Source organism: Rattus norvegicus, chromosome 20 (assembly GCF_036323735.1).
Source record: "Rattus norvegicus strain BN/NHsdMcwi chromosome 20, GRCr8, whole genome shotgun sequence".
Classification (NCBI taxonomy): domain Eukaryota; kingdom Metazoa; phylum Chordata; class Mammalia; order Rodentia; family Muridae; genus Rattus; species Rattus norvegicus.
In genome coordinates, this window is record NC_086038.1 from 45,937,277 (window position 1) to 45,958,135 (window position 20,859).

The 20,859-nt window shown below is 43.7% G+C and overlaps 1 protein-coding gene across 3 annotated transcripts in view; it reads left to right on the top strand.

Annotated features, from left to right (window-relative positions):
* The window catches only part of Wasf1 (WASP family member 1), a 47,661-nt gene extending 28,819 nt beyond the window's left edge, over positions 1 to 18,842 (top strand). The window contains exons 2-9 of one of the 3 annotated variants that reach the window (NM_001025114.1): positions 730 to 890; positions 5,564 to 5,698; positions 9,624 to 9,777; positions 11,250 to 11,367; positions 12,509 to 12,681; positions 14,618 to 14,797; positions 15,797 to 16,425; positions 17,447 to 18,365. In NM_001025114.1, coding sequence (NP_001020285.1) covers positions 758 to 890; positions 5,564 to 5,698; positions 9,624 to 9,777; positions 11,250 to 11,367; positions 12,509 to 12,681; positions 14,618 to 14,797; positions 15,797 to 16,425; positions 17,447 to 17,604 — 1,680 coding nt within the window. In that variant the 5' untranslated portion in view covers positions 730 to 757 and the 3' untranslated portion in view covers positions 17,605 to 18,365. Of the gene's footprint in view, positions 1 to 729; positions 891 to 5,563; positions 5,699 to 9,623; positions 9,778 to 11,249; positions 11,368 to 12,508; positions 12,682 to 14,617; positions 14,798 to 15,796; positions 16,426 to 17,446 lie in introns of all 3 variants that reach the window. The other 2 variants (XM_006256586.5, XM_006256587.5) reach the window with 2 other exon arrangements.
* Positions 18,843 to 20,859: the final 2,017 nt, after the last annotated feature.

Here is a 20,859-nt window from a genome sequence, read left to right on the forward strand (position 1 = left end):
CTTTGCTGCTCTTTTGTCTTTGTGACCCCTTTCATGGCCTGTTTTGGGAAGTTTTGTGTGGGTTTAGGGTGGCAGGCAAGAAGGCATCCCAGGTGAACCTTTGCTGCCTGTGGTTGAGTAATGCCTTCAACCCAACAAGCTTTGCGGCACCCGGCCTGCACCGCACAGGAGCAGCGATTTGTGCCCAGGCCGCCAGTAATCACGCTGGAGTTCATACATCTACAGTTAATATCATTCTCTGGTCAGTGAAATTTGAACCATGGTGTTGAGAGACCTGTGCTGTTTGACTGACCCTTGCTTGCTGAATTTTTGCATGGGGAGTCACCCAAATGAGGGGACAGGCTGGAATGCAAAGAAGTTGGTAATCAGACGTTCGGTAGATTTGATGAGGTTTAGGGCGTTGCTACTGGGCATGGCTGGTATATACAGAAATATAGATGTGACACTCCTTCCCCAGCTGTTTCAGACTCTCTCTCCTCTTATACCAGCTACATAGTACACATCTCCACACACGGTGAATAGCAATGGTGTGGATTCCCCACGGGTCAGTTGATGCTGAAAGTAAGTTTGAAAGGACGATGTAGTTGGAATAATTGCAAAGAAATAATTAACAAATAAGTTTGGCTTCTTTGGGTCGAGTGGCTCCGTTTCATCTTGTACCGTAAGTACCTTTATTCTTCCGTGTGTCTTTCTCTGACTAATGCCGGCTTCTCTTTCTGCTTCTCACAGGTGAGCTGGCACAGCGGCTGAGCTCAAGATGCCGCTGGTGAAAAGAAACATCGACCCTAGGCACTTGTGCCACACAGCACTGCCCAGGGGCATTAAGAACGAGCTGGAATGTGTGACCAACATCTCCCTGGCAAATATAATTAGACAACTGAGTAGCCTAAGTAAGAATTTATGTCACTTGAAATATTGCAAACCAGAGTTTGCTTTGGAGTTACAGTGTTAAAATGCACTTGTTATTAATTTAGGAGGGATGTTTCATCTAAAGATTATAACGTCATTATGAAAATTCAGTCACTTTAAGTAAAGTCAATGAGTTATAACAGTAATTTCTTCCTATTAAGGAAATAACAGAGCCTCTCAAAACAGCACACAGTGATTACAAGTAGTAAAACTGACGTGAGATGGGATTTGATCTGCGAAGGGTAGAGCCAGAGCTGTGCGATGCTTAGTCGTTGTCTGTTTTCTATTTTCGTATAATTCAGCTATTTGTATTTGGGACCTCAGGATCTCTTTTTAAATGTAGTTTGTTAATACCAGGAAGTATTTTCATAGTATCAAACGTGTAGAGATCAAAGGAAGGCCAACACTAGTGCTGGGATTAACTAGTGAGTTTGTGTGATGTCAGAACATGGGATCAAGAGTCTGAAACATACCATAACATAAACACAGCAAGAAAATGCAAGTTCTGGCAAGCAAGATCGACTGGAGAGAAGGGAAGGCATTAGGCCTAGTGAGACAGTTGAGTCAGAGTGCCTGCTCTGCCACCATAGTGCATAGGTTCAAATCCCTAGCATCCACATAGAAAGCTGGGTGTATCTACGTGCGCCTCTCACTCCATTATTGGGGAACAAAGATAGCATTTCCCAGTGGCTTACTGGTCAGGCACCGTAGCTGAAACAGTGAGCTTCCAGTTCAGTGAGGGACCCTGTCTCACATGCAGCGCGCGCGCGCGCGCGCGCGCACACACACACCACACCACACACACACACACACACTCGGTACACAGTGTGTCTTCTAATGGAAGGGATGAGCTTTTTATTTAGACATCTATATTTCACTTTGAATATGAATAGCTGTTCCTGACTAGATAGCTCTCCTGAGTATATCTCTACTAGGTTTTCCCCTGTCATACCCATCTGAGATTCCTAGTGCTCGGGTTTGGCTCTTGTCCTAATCTTTAAACTCCCGTCTCCTCTTGGTGCTCATTAGGGATCAACTCTAGATCCCTCCACAGCAGAATTCACTGATGGTCCCTTAGCTAAGATGGGCCATTTACACATTTTCCCAAACCGTACACATTTACTCACAACACTTAGTACTTCATAAAAGCTACGTGTGTAACCGTTAACTGTTACTTACCAGAGAAGTCTATATGTATTCAGTACAGAAGCAAGTTTTTTCAGTTCTTTTCAAAGATTGGTTGTGATTAAATTCACAAATACAGAACTCACTTATACAAAACTACAAGATCCTTTCCCACATGGCCCAAGAAATTGTTAATCATACGTATGTATGTATGTACATATGTATGTATGTAGAAGTAAAAAGGCTTGGGTCTTTACCACTATAGCTAGGACACTATAGGAAGTTACACAATCACACTTTTTATGTCTCTGTTTAGCACACCCATCATAAGTACAATTACCTCACCCACTAAGCATCATTGCTTAGCAGCCCAGTGCACAGTGGTTTATTGGTTGGTGACCCTCAGGCTCACATAGTTAAACCAAGAGTCTGCCTTGGCTTGCTACCTCTGCCAGCATTGAAAGAGAGCACAGGAAAGATCAAGGTGCACATTTGCAAGTGTGACCTCTAATAAGTCTAATCTCATTTTTGAGTGTTCTTTGAGAATATAAAACCCTCGCATCACCTGTGAAATAGCTGAGGGCATAATAAAAGGCTGTTCACTTGAAATTAATTTAAGTCTATCTTTATTCCTGTTGGTGGCTATTTTCTCAGGTCAGTTACTGAAACCACTAAAATTACATAGTTTACCTGTTCAACAGGAAAGCCAGTCTGAGTTTTTAACACTAGTAAAACCTAAAGTCTTAAAGGTCTCAGATACTGTATTGACATAGAATTAGCCATGTTTTTAAAAGATTTTGCTGACCTTCTAGGGCCTAAAATTAGTTGATTTAATGTTATAAAACTTCATACACAAATCTATTTCATGCACGTGTTAGTATATTAATAATAACCCATTTATTAATACTTAAAAATGACATCAGTAACTTTGGGGAAACATTCTTAAATTTAAATAAAATTTGAGTTTAATAATATTGTATTTTAGGTATGTGTGTGCCCAGTACAGAATTTAGCACTAATAGGATTTGGTTGAGATTCTCGCGTTGTTATGTAATCTAAGGATGAGAGTGGAGAGTCTTTGACTCCGGGAGAGGACAAGTAAGCAGTGTCAGTTAAACACGAGGCTTATTGTAGCACCCAGTCATAGAGACGCTCTAAGATGGAGTTCAGTTGGGCTTGATGTTTGATTATTCAGAGAATTTCTAAGCTACCCCTGGAGACTGTAAATCAGAGAAAATCGCATGGATTCAAAGTGTAACAACAGTTTATTGCCCTGAAATTAACCTTTCATGGTTTCCTACCTGGCATAATGAGAAACCTAAAATTAAGCTAAATTTAAAAGGCTTCTTGGCTCCTTAAATAATCCCATACACTAAAGAACCAGACACAGGGTGGCCAGTCAACCCCTCTCAGAACCTGTTTGCTTTTACTTCAACAGTTTTGGCACATTTGATAGTTCCGTTTCTTAAACCTGTATGTTTTGAAGGATTGACAGAAGAGGCCTGAGTTCGGTTAAAATAAATAATAGTTCACAGCAGAGAAGGAAAGGTAGGCTGAGCAGAGACTGCAAAGAGACGGTCTGTGTCAGTGCAGAGATCTACATATTCTAAGGCCTTCTGTGGCTTAGGACAACTCATTGACTTTCATAATGAATTCCTGGTCCTGAGGCCACAAGGAAGTTTAAATTGTAATGTGTTTTATATTCCATTTAAGATGGCAAGAAAGCCTTAGAATACATTTCACGCCAGTTTTCATTCAAAACAGTCAAAATAACAGTTGAAACACTTATAATTTTAAGTTTCTTTAAAAAAAACTATCTAAATCAGTTAAAAGCTATGTAAATGATTGTGTGACAGTCAGGTCCTGGGGCTCACATTTGTAACCCCAGCGTTCAGGAGGCTGAGGAGAGATGATCGCTGCAATTGGGGGACAGCCTGGGCTACAGACTAAGGCTGCCTCAAAAAACAAGAAACAGGTGAAATCGCTCTGGACACTTGTGCGTTTCAAAGCACCGACAGCACACAGTTGCTGTGAGCACAGCAGTGGACATAAACGACAGTGCCTCCCGTGGCTTCTTAGTAGAAATACATAACCCAATTAAACGTTCAATGATGCTTTCCTATTAGAAAATAATTCTGCTTTGTAATAGATAGCTAATGAAAATTCAACATTCACGTTCTATAACTTTCTTCTGTTTTGTCTCTTAACTGTTGTGGTTCTAATCATCCAATGGTTGTCTTTTCCACTCTTCTCCCTGTGGTTCTCGCCCGTTTATACTGCTTAAAGGAACTAATAAAGTCTAGTTTTCCCTCTCAAATGTAAATAGTTTGATGGATAGTATATAATTCCACTTCCTGTTTAACAAAACACCTGAAGCTGGATTCCTACGGGGAGAAGATCTATTTAGGGCACACCCTTTGAAGTTGAAAGTTGGGTCTGAGCAGCCTTCTCTGCACGGCCTCTTGATGAGATCACAGTATGATAGAGAAGCAGAGGGAAGCAGCTAGCTGAGGCAGGGGTGGATGGCATGGGGTAACTCGATCACAACTTCTCACTTGGAACTAATCCAGTCTTCGAGAACAGTACAAGAGCCCACTGAGAGACGCTGCCATGACTTGGTCACCTTGTACCGGACCCCAGCTTATAATGCCCCACCATCTCAGTGCCACTTCAGCACAGAAACCCGGGGTGCCGTATCTAATCCATAGACTCCAGGTAGGGAACAGAGTAGAAGATAGGTGACCTAGATTTTGGCAGACAGACATTGGACAGATAAGGCTGAATACCCTGTGTGGTGTTAGAGGTTTGTGGCTCTTGTCCAAAAATAACGTCTTGCTTAGCTGAAGAATCTCCAATGGATAAGTAGAGAAACCATTCAGAAAAGAATGAGCAGGCGTGTAGCTAACATCCGAATGACCTGTAGATGCAGGAGCTATTCTTAAAAGGTGTCCCACACCCAGCGTCAGACGCCTCCCTCTTCCCTTCTTGGCTCAGACTAAGACACCTCCTGCCAAATCAGGTTTTGTACCAGGTTGCTACCCGGCATTGTGTTGCTTATGTCCTCTTTTCTTAAATCTTCTTTTTGAAATACATACGTTTATTCTTATTTAACAGACGAGGGGATTAATGCCAGCTTCTTATGTGAACAAAATAAAGATTTGAACTTATTCTGCTTTTTAAATCGCTTTCCATATTTATTTAAACATCATCCTTGTTTAAAATTTGTGAACTTCAGAAGATTTCTGGTTGCTTTTGGCTTACACTTTTTGGTAATAAGGTTGTATGTACATCACTAGAAAAATATGGAAGAATTCTAGCTTTTTGATGAGTTTAAAAGAATTATAATAAGAGGAGGTAACTTGTCTCTACTAAGTGTTGGTTCTGTGTCTTCTGAGACAGTAGTAGCCTGTCTCGATTCTGCTGTCTGTCTTGAAAGTTAGTTCCAAGTACAGCAGACTTCAGCTGCTAAACTGCCTATTGTGAACAGTGGTGACAGTAACAGTTACGGTATATTTTGTTTTTTGCTTAGGTAAATATGCTGAAGACATATTTGGAGAATTATTCAATGAAGCACATAGTTTTTCCTTCAGAGTTAACTCATTACAAGAGCGCGTGGACCGATTGTCCGTTAGTGTCACACAGCTTGATCCTAAAGAAGAAGAACGTAAGTTTTTCCTCTTTCTATATTTCCCTTTACGTTGCATTAGGACAGAGGAGGTGTGAGAGTGTTTCCCAACAGTATTAAGTGTGAACATGCTATCTACCTCTGACCTTTGTGTCTGTGTAGAAATGAGTGTGAACACGCCATCTATCCTTGTCCTTTGTGTCTGTGCAGAAATAAGTGTGAATATGCCATCTACCCTGACCTTTGTGTCTGTGCAGAAATAGGTGTGAACACGCCATCTACCCTGACCTTTGTGTCTGTGCAGAAATAAATCTGTGTATTATCTATAAGAGCCGTCAACCTGGCTTTCCATTTCTCCATTAAAAACCATCCTTGTTGTGTGTGCTATCCATCCCCTAATTTTTTTCACATAAAGACATTTTAATTAGACCCCTAAGTTCTTTCTCCCTTAGTCTTTTTGCATTTTTTGTCTGAGAAACTAAAGTTACATGAAAAGTTTCTGAAATCGTAAGGTTCGGCTGTAATTTCTTCTCCTGAGCCTCTGTGCAGAATTGCTAAACTATTACCTCCATGGTTAATTGATGGCCACTACCTGTTTTAAACGAACATTTCCCCCCAAAATTGTTCTATGCTAAGAGTAAAACAGAAATGCCAGGGGTCTGTTTTTGTCTTTTTGTCTTGTAACACTGCTGGTTATCAATGGTAGAGATGTTAGTGGTAAAAGCAGACTTCGTGCGTCTGTAGCTACCCTGCATGCTAATATTCGTTTGTTTAAAAAACACCTTGAGACGTTGATAATTCACAAATTCCTTCCCTTTTTAATCCATAAAAAGAAATGGAACCAAGACTATAATGTCTCCTTCTATGCTGTGGAAGGGTCTCAGCCTTCCTAATGCTATGATCCTTTAGTACAGTCCCTCCTGTTATGGTAACCCGAATCATAAAGTTATTATTATTGTTACTTCATAACCATGATTTTGCCACTGTTACGAATTAGAACATTCATTGGGAGGTAGAGGTCCACCTAGGATTTGCAACCAAGGGCTGAGAACCACTGCTATAGAGAGTGAGTTTTTCATAATATATTTGTCCATTTTTTTTTCTGAATAACATCTTGAGTACAAATTCAAGTTGTAGATCTAAATTTAAACAATGAAAACATTAAAGAATATTTTGAAAGCAGAGAGTAGAATGTTAGGATGAATATCTTGATAATTAAGCAAAGCCCTTTTGACACGATGGAATGCATATTTATCGGTCTTTAACTTCCCGCAGCCATTACGTACAGTCCAGTGACGTCGTTTTAGCATATTCAGCCAAGTATGGTTGGTTTTAGAACACTTTTAGCACACCGTAAGGAGGCTCCACTCCATATATCTCTCCCCCTACGTGTGTCTTAGCACTGACCGTCTGCCTCACTGCATTTCCTTGTTCTGGACATGTCAGTGAGTGACTGACATTTAAGTGGGCTCGTGATCAGGGCGTCTGCGCTCTCTTCATAAGCTCCTGAGGGCTGAGATCAGAGCCCTATGCATATTTTCTTGGAGAAATATCCATTCCGTTCTCTGCCCCCTAGTTTTCTCTTCTAAACCCAATCCATTTGCCCGTTTTAAGATTGGATTCTCTTTTTATTGTGAAGTGGTTAGAGTTTTCTTGTCTCCTGGGTCCAGGCCCTCTGTGCGGTGTCTGTTTGGCATCTGTCGGTTGTCTTTCTTGGAGGTTTCCTTTGAAGTCTGTTTACGCACCTTAATCACGTAACTTAAAGTTCTTGAAATATGTCTTTGGTACTGCTGAGAAATACATTATAATCATAAATACTTTCAAGTATAATTTATGTCAACATTTTCTTTTTAGTATCTCGTTATAAATGCATGCCAGTAATAATACTTGTATGAATTCAGTCTCATTTAATTTAAAAATGCTATTACTTTTAAAATGTTGCATTTGCATTTCTTGATTTTCTTTTTTGACAGTTTTACATATATATATATGTATATATATTCTGGTTACTCTCATGTTGTTAAATGCTAATAAATGTCTTAGTCTTAACAGCATTAATAAACTTCGAAGTAAAACTATAGATATCAGCAAAGATTAAAGGTGGGAGTATTTTATAATTATATATAGCTTGCTTTATTTTTTCTGTTATTTCTTTAAATTACGTGAAACATGGTGAAAAATTCTAAATCTAAAAGCCAAACACTTGTTTTGGAATTGTTCTGTTGAGATTTGTGATTCAATTTGGGTTTTGAAATTTAGAGGGAATTCAGAGAAAAATAACATGAACGTATAATTAAACTACAGAGTATAATAAAGGTGTTTTGTATTATCTTTAAGTGGTAGCAACCATGAAAACTGCCAGTGTAATTTAGAAAATGTGTAAAAAATGTTATAAATGAATAGAATTATATTTAATTCGATTCTGCTTGCAAGCACGTTGAGCTGACATACTTGCTGTGCATGTATTACTCTGAGGTAATGTGGGATGTTGTTGAGTGGAAGGGACCTTTGTCACAGTTGTCTGCTTTGTCACTAAGATGACGTGGCGAGGAACTGAAGCTGGAAAAGTGCTTACTCTCTTGCACGCGTTTTAGATCCTTTGCCAAAACGGCTTTGGGCATTTGGCACCAGGCTCTCTGTTTCGGTTCACAGTTAGCGGTGGTGAGGAGAGAGAGGGGTTGCAGTGAGTGGTCCGCGTTTACTGCCCCAAACACAGGCCGCTTCCGGTAGCCTGAAAACAGTATCGTACGAGAACCAGCCTCAAAAACACATCTCTGTTCTCTGTGCTGGTGGGCTGCTTAGCCTCCGTTGTTGGGCCTATTGTGTATTTTATAGCTTTTCTGTGTTTAAAGAAGGAATGGTAGTCTCTCACTGAAAGGTTGAAAGGTTAAGTGCCATGAAAATCAGTGAAAGCACTCATCACATACAGTCTTTACCCATTAAATACCTCCCAAGCCACTCTGCTGAGAGTGGGGGACAGCTCTGAACTGTATCCTCATGTTTGCCCGTATGTCACAAGTTAGATGTGTGGACCTGTTGAAACGCCTGCAGTTATGCTGTGACCATGATTGGGCCATTGCTTCCCTTGCGACATACAGATTCACATGTCCCTGAATCATCCTTAAGAGATGTTAGGGTACTTTAGGGAAAATGATGGAAACTGCGATTGACTACTGACATTGCTATGAGTGTGGTATTTGTATTCTGACAATACAAATACATATTCAGTATGCAAGGTAGTTTCTTCTATTGATTTTGGTTTTATTTTGAGTCTATAAATTAGTCTTTGCCCTCTTCTCCAAGCGCTAGAAGCCACCATACTGACTTTGCCCAGTTTTGTAACGTGAAGAAATCACTATGTCAAGACTACAGTGCGTTGATGAATTTTGATATATACATTATTTCAATATGCTGGAGAGCACAAAAGTAGACGAAGCTAATTTTCAATCATCACAAATGTGATGAGGCTCTAGGAGTTACTAATGTACAAGATACTAAACCGATAGTCTGTCTTCAAAAATGCATGGTTAGGTTGAAATCGGTGTGGTACAAATAAAAGAGTAAGGTCAAAGCTAATACAGATCACCCATGTGTAATATTTATAGTATAGCGGGGAGCACAGTAGCCCTTCAGGCCCTTCTGACCGTAAGCTAACAGGGAGTAAAAGTAAATGGGAAAAGACCGGAGAAAAGTACAGTGTTTAAGTCGGGTTGGGTGGGCAAGATAGCGATAAAGAAAATGAAGTGTTGGTCGGAGTTTTTGAAAGCAAAGGCTGTGTTAAAATCTCTTCTAGAAGGTCAGGCGGAGAACGGTAAATGCAATAATAAAACACTCAGAAACGACCCCTGACTTAGGGCACACAACCTTCCTGGCATATCGGCCTTGAGACAAGTATGCGGTATTAACATGTCCTTCCGTGGAGTTGTCTTTGGAGCAGGAGACGAATTTGTGGTTTTTGTTTTAGTGTCCTTACAAGACATAACGATGAGAAAAGCTTTCCGGAGCTCTACAATTCAGGACCAGCAGCTTTTCGACCGCAAGACTTTGCCTATCCCGCTGCAGGAAACGTACGATGTGTGCGAGCAGCCTCCGCCTCTCAATGTCCTCACACCCTACAGGTCAGCAGATAAGTTAAGCCCGTTGCCTCCCCACACTCCAGACTTGAACGCTGAATCGTGCACACTTTTAGCTGCTTTTGAGTGTAGCCAACAGAGAACGGCCTTCCTGCCTACGACCTTCACAAACCTTTACTCACAGAGGAGCTTAAAGGCTCTGACATCCAGAAGCCAGGGCCTGTTGGAGTGATGACCACCAGCGAGGCTCTTACTGTGGTATTACCGTGGGACTGTGTCAAGGAAGTGGCCACTGTCTTTCTAATTTAGATTGCAATCATAAGAAAGTAAAGCTGGAAATCCCCCAGTACTGACATCCATCATCCTTGCCTTCTGTCTGTCCTCAGTGTATAGCTGCCCTTCTGTAATGAATATGTAGGTTTTAATACTTTGCACCATTTATTCTAGTGAAGTCTGGAATTACTCAGTGTTTCTTGGGAACTCTTTCACAGGGTTTGTTAAATAGGTAGGTTAAGATGTACATACAGCACCTGGGCTGGAGAGATGGCTCAGTGGTTAAGAGCACTGACTGCTCTTCTAGAGGTCCTGAGTTCAAATCCCAGCAACCACATGGTGGCTCACAAGCATCTGTAATGGGATCTGATGCCCTCTTCTGGTGTGTCTGAAGACAGCCACAGTGTACTTATATATAATAAATAAGTCTTTAAAAAATAAAAAGAAGGGGTTGGGGATTTAGCTCAGTAGTAGAGCGCTTGCCTAGGAAGTGCAAGGCCCTGGGTTCAGTCCCCAGCTCCGAAAAAAAGAACCAAAAAATAAATAAATAAATAAATAAATAAATAAATAAATAAATAAATAAATAAATAGAAAATAGTAAGATCATTTAAAAAAAAAGGAAGTATAGCACCTATCCTGAAAAAACTGAAACTGAAATTATGATTTGAAACTGTAGTTCAGCATGCATGTAAGTGCTAACATGTAACAGTTACATGTTACATGTAACATGCTGAAAATTAGGAAATCCCTTGGATTTGGTGAGGCAGTGAGTCCGTTAGAACACTAGCGGAAACGGGAAAGGTTCTCTGAAGCAATGCTCCTGTTTCCTACTGTCCAAAAGACTTGGAAATTTAGTATTCAGCAAAAGTGGACCTCACAGTTGAGCAACGGTACTTTAAACTATTAGCCAACCCTGAAAAGCATCTGCTTTTCCATTTTCGATAGTTTCCTTTTGGATTTATTTAGAAAAATGTATTACGATAATACCGTATTTTGGCAATGCTTATTTATTTTGAGATGCAATCTCCTCGTGTCATCTGGAGTGGCCACAAACTTGTGACCTTTTAGTTTCTTGCCTTGAGTGCCAAGATCACTGACACGCACCATGCCTGGCAAGGCACTACTGTGTGCACACACTGTGTGCATGCTGTGCTCTGTGATGAGGGAAGCACACCTCAGTGGTAAGCGTTGGTCTGGTTGTTTCTGTCTCACTAATGTGCTGTGCTGGGTGCGCTGTTTTCCAGGGACGATGGTAAGGAGGGGCTGAAGTTTTATACCAACCCTTCGTATTTCTTTGATCTGTGGAAAGAAAAGATGTTGCAAGATACAGAGGATAAGAGGAAGGAAAAGAGAAAGCAGAAGGTATTATGAAAGATTCAAACACTCGAAGTTATTTTTTATGTATTCATGTGTTGTCACACCCGAGAAACGTTGTTAAGTCACACCTTGGCAGCCTTGTTTGTTGGGTCCATGCCTTAAAGTCATTATAACTACACAGATCCCAAGAAGGCATCGTGCAGGCGTGAGTGAAGCTGGTAAATTCAGCCATTGTCTCTTTCAGCCCCACGTGGCCACGCTGTGTTCAGCGGGTTATTATGTTTGCACTAAATTCCTGACCAGTCTATTGCAGTTCCCTCCCCACTTTGATAAAGTTTTCCCGGTCTGCCTTACTTCATATCTAAAACGATTTTCAAAGCACACAGAAGGGAGAAACCAGCTCTGCTTTGGCCCAGCAGAGACACAGTCTGTCTTCACCATGCCTCTGTCTGTCTCCGCTTCCCTCAGTCCCCATAATGCCCTCTTGTTGCATGCTCGTGTGCTGGACAGTGCCTGCCCTTGTGTTGTAGCTGGGTCTGCAGACTGGTGACTGGCAGCCAGAGCGCTCCTGAGCACAGGTTTTGTTTGCTAAGCACAAGGTTTTTAAAACTGTGCTTGAAGTGTAGAACCTTTTCATGGCTATGCCTGTCACCCTCACAGCACGCCCGGTCTTACACCTGACACTTTTTCATGTATGTCACCTGCTTTCTCATTTGGACATTTGGTATTTGTTGGCCCTTCTCCAGGCCTTTATACTGTCTCCCCTGGTTTCACTCTCTGGCCATTTCCCATACAGATAACTTAGTGTCTTAGTTATTTCTTTGGGGGTTGACGGTTCCACCCACGGTAAAACGTTGATACTTATTAAAAGTGGGTATAGAAGTAAGGGCTAGTGACTTTTCCCATCCTAAGGACTCTCTGCCTTCAATCTAGGCACACACCATTTTGTATCTAATCTCTCAGCTTGAAATTGAGTTACCAAACCGTGGTAAGAAACTGGGATTACAGTGAACTCTGATCAATTTTAACTCTGAATGTGCAGAAAAATGGGTTTGTGTTTTGCTACATTATTGCTGACATTGACATTTTCAGTATTGGCCTCAGAGTTTTATTTTGATTGCTATAACCTCATTTTAAGGATTTAGCATTTCACCACCTGGCTTTGTTTTTATTACATCTGTTATAGCAGAAAAATCTAGACCGTCCTCATGAACCAGAAAAAGTGCCAAGAGCACCACATGACAGGCGGCGAGAATGGCAGAAGCTGGCCCAAGGTCCAGAGCTGGCTGAAGATGATGCCGATCTCCTCCACAAGCACATCGAAGTTGCTAACGGCCCAGCCTCTCATTTTGAGACAAGGTTTCTCTTACTTATCTATTTTCTGATGAATGGTAAACATTGGATTTACCTGCAGTACCTACACTTCTATACTTCCAGATCTTAAGCTTTTGAACCCTTGAGTTGCAAGGCTTTCTAACGATAAAAATAATTCCAACCCTGATCACCGAACCTGCTAAGTTCTAGCCTGCTCGGGCAGGTCATTTTCATATTTGGACTTTGTGTTGTCGCTTGTAGGAAAACAGTTTAAAGTGTACACTTTTAGCTTTTATCTGAAGGCTGAAGTACTGCCTCGTGTCTGAGGTAGAGTGTATTAGAATGCCATAAGAGCGTGTATCTGCAATATTTTTAATTTTAGTATTGATTCTTGTCTCATAGGAAGCAGGAGTTAAGAAGAAGTTTGACTTTGTTTTTTCTCTGTCCCCCGACTTCCTTTCTTTTCCACATCCTTAAGTTCAGATACGTCAGGGATTTCAGACAGAATTACTTTCTTTTACAGACATGTGGGTTAGATCCTGTTCCTTTCTCAGTGGCCAGGAGCCCTATCTAAGTAACCTGCTACCGTAACAGACAGACTTTCAAGCCTCTGTGGAAAAGAAAAAAAAAACCTATGTATATGTTGCCATACTGATTTTATTGGAAAATAATGTAATGTTTCCTTTTAAAAACACATAGAAAGTCTTGGAGGCATAACTAAAATTTCGGGGCCTATTTTAAGAGCAAACATATCTGAGAGATACTATTTAGCTGCTTAAACTGAAAAGCAGAAATTAAAAAAAAAAAAAACAAAAAACACCCCATGTAGTAAGCATTTCTGCTACGGTTAGACATGGGTGACGTCCGGCCCGTCTACTGTGTAGGTTCAGGAGCTTCTGACATGCGCTGTGCACGTCTGTTAAGCCAGCTGTGCTCCCGGAGTGTGCTGCCATCACAAACCCTCACGTGCTCACCTAGAGTCTTGTTTATCTAAATCTCATGTTACCCGGCTGTCTTCTGAGTTTTCTTGCCTCTCTCTGACTCTAGAAGCAGGGAGAGTTTGTTCTCATTACAAGAGTTTTGGAAGCCATTAGTTTAAGACAACAGAATGTCCGAGTGGTGATAAGTTCCACTTTATACTTCGCTCATCAGTCATTGGTTAATACAAGTCACACAGAAATAAACTACGGCACTGAAGAGATTGACTGTGGAGCTACAGTTTCTAACAGACACACTGGTGCTGTGTGTTTCACACTGATACTGTGTTTCACACTGATACTGTGTGTTTCACACTGATACTGTGTTTCACACTGATACTGTGTGTTTCACACTGATACTGTGTTTCACACTGATACTGATACTGTGTGTTTCACACTGATACTGTGTGTTTCACACTGATGCTGTGTGTTTCACACTGATACTGTGTGTTTCACACTGATGCTGTGTGTTTCACACTGATACTGTGTATTTCACACTGATGCTGTGTGTTTCACACTGATACTGTGTTTCACACTGATACTGATACTGTGTGTTTCAGACTGATACTGTGTGTTTCACACTGATGCTGTGTGTTTCACACTGATGCTGTGTTTTTCACACTGATGCTGTGTGTTTCACACTGATGCTGTGTGTTTCACACTGATACTGTGTATTTCACACTGATGCTGTGTGTTACTGTGTATTTCACACTGATGCTGTGTGTTTCACACTGATGCTGTGTATTTCACACTGATGCTGTGTGTTTCACACTGATACTGTGTTTCACACTGATACTGATACTGTGTGTTTCACACTGATGCTGTGTGTTTCACACTGATACTGTGTATTTCACACTGATGCTGTGTGTTTCACACTGATGCTGTGTGTTTCACACTGATACTGTGTTTCACACTGATACTGATACTGTGTGTTTCACACTGATACTGATACTGTGTTTCACACTGATGCTGTGTTTCACACTGATGCTGTGTATTTCTTTAAGGCCGCAGACATACGTGGACCACATGGATGGATCTTACTCACTCTCTGCCTTGCCATTCAGTCAGATGAGTGAACTCCTAAGCAGAGCTGAGGAGAGGGTCTTAGTCAGACCCCATGAACCACCTCCACCTCCACCAATGCATGCAGCAGGGGATGCAAGACCCACCCCCACCTGTGTCAGGTATGTGGGGCAGCCATGACGCTTTGTCTCGGGGATCAGCGAGCTTTCCCTTTGAAGGATCAGTAGTAAACATTTTAGGCTCTCTGGATAAACACTTTATCACAAGTCTGCCATCTTTGTGTGGGAGCTGCCGGAGACCATCCATAAATGACAAACACAGGAGCTAGTGCCTTTAGACATGACCTGTGGTCGCTTTCCTCTCGTTAGAGCTGGCATGGTCTCCTGGGGACGTTTAGCTAATTGCTTTCAGGATCAGTGTCTTCGTGTGTGATTACAGCTTTGTTAACTGGCATGATTGTATATAGTTATCAAGGAAAGATGAAGTCTTACAGTCTGGCGGCCTCAGGATGGTAGGAAGTCGCTCGTGGCAGTATTTCAGTAAGGCTGTTTTAAATTTTATGCGATCAGTTGTCCAACTTAGAAAAAGAGATTTCCTGATAGAGAAATAAATACAGACCAGCTTTCCCATTTAAAACAGGATAAGCCACCAAAGCCTCTATCACTGGCTTATTTGGTCTGTCAGCCCTAGGAAGAAAGAGGTGTGAGTTTCCTTTGTGGTTTTTAATGAGCTGGCATTGGCTTCACTGAAATGACATGATGAGCCGAAACAGCCTCGGTACACAACGCCATCATCACATTAGCCAAACACTGCTGTAAGTCAGTGCAGTCGGTGTGTGTGTGCATGGGGGGGGGGGGTCACTGCAGCCCCTCCTCCTGTCACAGCGTAGAACTGAACACTATTTACTGAGGTAAGCAGGGAACTCCCGAGGAGACGTGAAATTACAACATCGAGGCTGTTGGGAAAGTTTGATTATTATAAACCAAAGCCTCACGCGAATTTGTGCACTTCTACTTCTTTGCAATAATGTTAAATAGTTGAAGGCTTCCATGGGAGCCTGTTAGTGGGTTTACTGAGGGGCAGCTACAGTGGTTTACTGCTTCTGCAGTCTCCTTCCTCAGCTTGCCGGTCACTGAAGTCTAGGGTGTCTGTCGTTTCAGCTCTGCTGCGGGTTTGATAGAGAATCGTCCCCAGTCCCCAGCTGCAGGCAGAACACCCGTGTTTGTGAGCCCCACGCCCCCACCTCCTCCACCACCTCTCCCGTCTGCCCTGTCCACCTCCTCACTGAGAGCTTCCATGACCTCAACTCCTCCCCCACCGGTGCCTCCCCCGCCTCCTCCTCCAGCCCCTGCCTTGCAGGCCCCAGCAGTGCCCCCGCCTCCAGCCCCTCTTCAGATTGCCCCTGGTGTCCTTCACCCAGCTCCTCCTCCAATCGCTCCTCCTCTAGTACAGCCCTCTCCCCCGGTAGCCAGAGCCGCCCCAGTGTGTGAGACTGTACCCGTTCATCCACTCCCACAAGGTGAAGTGCAGGGGCTGCCTCCGCCCCCGCCGCCGCCGCCTCTGCCTCCTCCAGGCATTCGGCCATCATCACCTGTCACGGTCGCAGCTCTTGCGCATCCTCCCTCTGGGCTCCACCCAACTCCATCTCCTGCCCCTGGTCCCCATGCTCCATTAATGCCTCCGTCCCCACCTTCACAAGTCCTGCCTGCCTCTGAGCCAAAGCGCCATCCTTCCACCCTACCCGTGATCAGTGACGCGAGGAGTGTGCTGCTGGAGGCCATACGGAAAGGTAATCTACACTCGCGGCAGCGCCAGGGAGAGCGCATGCGTAGTTAGTGCAGCGCTGGAGACCATCCAGTGGTCCACACCTATAAGCTTTTAGGTGGTCGTGTGTTGGTACGTATGGTATTTAGGAAGCAGGCTAGCTAAGTAGAACTTAGATTTTAAATGACTTTCAGGAAAAACAGAACACATTTAACCAGGAGGGTTTCTTCAAACGAATGAGAACTTGACAGCACTGGGGTTGGGAATGTGGCTCAGTTGTTAGGAGTGCTTGCCTAGCATGTGCAGAGCCCTGGGCTGGATCCCGAGTGCTACATAAGCCCGAAGGTTTGTAATCCCAGCCCTGGGGAAGTAGAGACAGCGGGGGAATCAGACGTTCCTAGGTGATTCTTGGCTACGCTTAGTCCCGTACCAGACTAGGCTACAGTGAGACTGTATAAAAAGAAATTTACAGCGTTGGGCTTCTATGATACAGGAAACAATAGAAATTCTAATACTTATATTAACCTTCTTAAAATGGCATTCCCAATGTAGACTAGTATTTGGGGTTTGACACTCATTTGCCAGATGCCTCAAAGGATTAAGGTTGGTTCTTCTCTTAGAAACCAGAAAGGCCATGTTGATTTATTTCTTAACATTTTCCTAAGCAGGAGTCCAGAATTAATGGTGCCTTTCCTTCAGGCTCAGGAGACATTAAGGCCACAGATTCCTGTGTTTATTTGCCCACAGAGGTGATAGACCGTGTCGTCTTGTTACCCTCTTAGGGGGAGGTATAATAGAGCACGGTGGACAAACAGATACTTGCAGGACCAGCTCGGTGGGGCGGGGTCAGTATCCAAGTCACAGGTAGATGATCATGTAACCAAAGGCCTAGCAACTCAAATATGATTCCTTCACGTTCGTTCTCAGTGGGGGTTGCTTTTTATCGTCTTATCAGCGGTCCTCAGACCTTTTGGGTTTAATCCAGAAGGACCGCGCCTAGCTTTGCGATCTGACTTAAAGCGATCGGTCTGGCTTTGCTCCGTCAGGCATTCAGCTTCGCAAAGTGGAAGAGCAGCGTGAACAGGAAGCAAAGCATGAGCGGATTGAAAACGACGTGGCCACCATCCTGTCACGCCGCATCGCTGTGGAGTACAGCGACTCGGAAGACGACTCGGAGTTCGATGAAGTAGACTGGCTGGAGTGAGAGGGCCGAGTCGCCGTGGACGACTCGGAGTTCGATGAAGTAGACTGGCTTGAGTGAGAGGGCCACGTCGCTCCGTGTTGCAAGGCTGAATGCACATGTCCTCTGTGGCGCTTGATCTTTGAAAATGTTCGGTCATTCTAGTGTTTTGCTTCCTATTCCCCATGATGAATAACCCTTCTCCATAATTTTTGATTTCTATGAGAAGTATTAGCATATATTTCAAACTAAATATTTCACAGTGGCTTATCTTCATCCCCCCCACCCCGGAAAATATAATTTGGCCCAATAAACTACTAAGTATTAAGCATGGACAGCAGTTATTAGAGTAGCAGATTCAGTTTTTGATAGACCTTAATTGTGCACTTTGTGATGTTTTTTTCTTTTAAATTTGAAGAACACAACCGAGAATGGAATCTTGAAGGCAGCTCTGTCCGTGGTTGAGCCTTATTCCGTTTCTTGATGTTCTCAATGAAGACACACTGCCTCGATTACCCGAACGCACTCAGAAAGAACATGTAGCTTGTAGTGTTGGATTCTCTTAAAGGAGTGGTTAGTTTTTGTTACCATTTTATTGTTTTTAAATACTTGCCTTATTTGAACGTTTAGCAGAACCCTTCCCCACTTATCTATTGTGTGGTACAGTTTTGCTTGCCTATAGAAGTTTAAATTTTTCCATGTGAGATACTCAGAATAAGCATACGTGTAACTTACATAATGTGAGAATTACAATCTGATGTAATAAACGGTTCATTTTAAAGGCTCTCGGGTGTCGCCCTCTGAATGAATCCGCTGGTAAGCAAACGTGTGAGAGATTTCAGGGAACAACTCCAGCTCCATCAGTTCCTCGGTTTTAAAGTACAAGCGGCCTCTTACTTAAGGGGGCGTTTATGCCATGATTTCTGGAGCTGCACACTTCGGTGTCTCTGTCCCTCATGGTGTTAACATTCCAGGTTGCCGTCCCCTTCCACCTGCCGTGTTGTCAGTGTGACAGCACTCCTGCCGCCTGTGTGATGGCGAGTGGTTGAGTCGGCGCAAGGTGACAAGAGGCACCGTTAATGTCGGCTTACTTGTGTTAAAGGTGCTGAGGAGCCAGCTGTGACTCGCTGGCCCGCAGTGCTGGCCAAGCTGTCAGGATGAGCGGATGAGGTCAGTCTGCGTGCGTGGTAAGGTCTGCTCTCAGTAGGACGAAACAAAAGCTAAACTAAATGGAGCCTGGCTGGTTGGTCGGTCGGTTGACTGGCTGAGTGGCTGACTGGTTGATTGGTTGGTTGGCTGGCTGGCTGGTTGATTGGTTGGTTGGCTGGCTGGCTGGCTGGTTGATTGGTTGGTTGGCTGGCTGGCTGGTTGATTGGTTGGTTGGCTGGCTGGCTGGTTGATTGGTTGGCTGGCTGGCTGGCTGGTTGGTTGGTTGGCTGGCTGGTTGATTGGCTGGCTGGCTGGCTGGCTGGTTGATTGGTTGGTTGGCTGGCTGGCTGGTTGATTGGTTGGTTGGCTGGCTGGCTGGTTGGTTGGTTGGTTGGCTGGCTGGCTGGTTGATTGGTTGGTTGGCTGGCTGGCTGGTTGATTGGTTGGTTGGCTGGCTGGCTGGTTGATTGGTTGGTTGGCTGGCTGGCTGGTTGATTGGTTGGCTGGCTGGCTGGCTGGTTGATTGGTTGGTTGGCTGGCTGGCTGGTTGATTGGTTGGCTGGCTGGCTGGCTGGCTGGTTGATTGGTTGGCTGGCTGGCTGGCTGGCTGGCTGGCTGGCTGGCTGGCTGGCTGGCTGGCTGGCTGATTGGTTGGTTGGCTGGCTGGCTGGCTGGCTGGTTGATTGGTTGGTTGGCTGGCTGGCTGGCTGGCTGGCTGGCTGGCTGGCTGGCTGGTTGATTGGTTGGTTGGTTGGCTGGCTGGCTGGTTGATTGGTTGGTTGGTTGGCTGGCTGGTTGATTGGTTGGCTGGCTGGCTGGTTGATTGGCTGGCTGGCTGGCTGGCTGGCTGGTTGATTGGCTGGCTGGCTGGCTGGCTGGCTGGTTGATTGGCTGGCTGGCTGGCTGGCTGGCTGGCTGGCTGGCTGGCTGGCTGGCTGGCTGGCTGACTTTGCTTTGTTTTTTCGAGTGACCTCACTCTCAGCCCTGTCCATACCCACATCTTGCACGTCAGTTGCCAGTTCTCACCATCGAGATTTGTGTTCCTGCACCCATGTAACTAGGAGCCTCTAAGATATGCTTTGACCTGGGACATGTGACTGAAGTGAAGTTGTTACCAGATCTACGTGGAGGCCTTCTCCTGGATGTCCCTCCCCCTCTCCGTTTCCCATCTCCATGCTGTCGAACAGAGCAGAATCCTCGTAGAGAATGGCACCAAGAAGGGACCGTGTTAAAGCAGCCAAGCCCAGTGCACCTGCCTCCTGGCATACGGTAAACAGACAAGCAAACCTGAGCTCCTGAAGGAAAACGCGAGTGCTTACTGGCTTGCATCTAAGTGTGAGGTGAGTTCTTTCATGAAACATTGTTGGGGAAATAGGTTGATTTATAAGGACACTGCTAACGTGATAATATGGGAGGTATTCAAGCAAATAGCCTGTGATCTTTGAAAAGTAGAAATGATGAACGAAGTTGGACTATGCCAATTCAGTTTGTGTATAAAAAATTCCTAATGGCTTAACAAAAGCTTTGATTCACTCTTTTAGGTAGCTTAGTTTAGAGCAGTGTTTTTCAACCTTCCTAATGCTGTGACCCTTGACTACAGTTCCTCATGTCCTGGTGACCCCCGGCCATAAAGTTATTTTCATTGCTACTTCACGATTGGAATTTTGCAATATACAAATCGTAATGTAAAGACCTGGTTCGCAACCCCGTGAAAGGGTATTTGACCCCCAGGTTGAGAACCACAGGTTTCAAACAAGAGTTTAAATAACCACTCAAGGTTCCTTTCCAGCCTTAGGGAAATATAGTATCAGATTTAACTTAAGATATGACAGTTTGAAGTCTGTCTTCTTAAGTGTACTTAGAATTAAAAAGTTGTAACTTGCATTTTTTTAAGAAATATTTGTATGTGTCTATTCCTGTGATGTGCATGTGTGGGGTGGGGCACACATGTCATGTACACATGTAGAGGCCAGAAGGCAGCTTGTGTCAGTCCTCACCTTCTACCTTGTTTAGAGAATGCACTCGCACTGCTGGCCACTGCATGCACCAGGCTCACTGGCCTGCAAGCTTCCAGAGTTCCTCTGTCTCCAGCTCCCATCCGAACATAGGAGCACTAAGATCACAGATGTG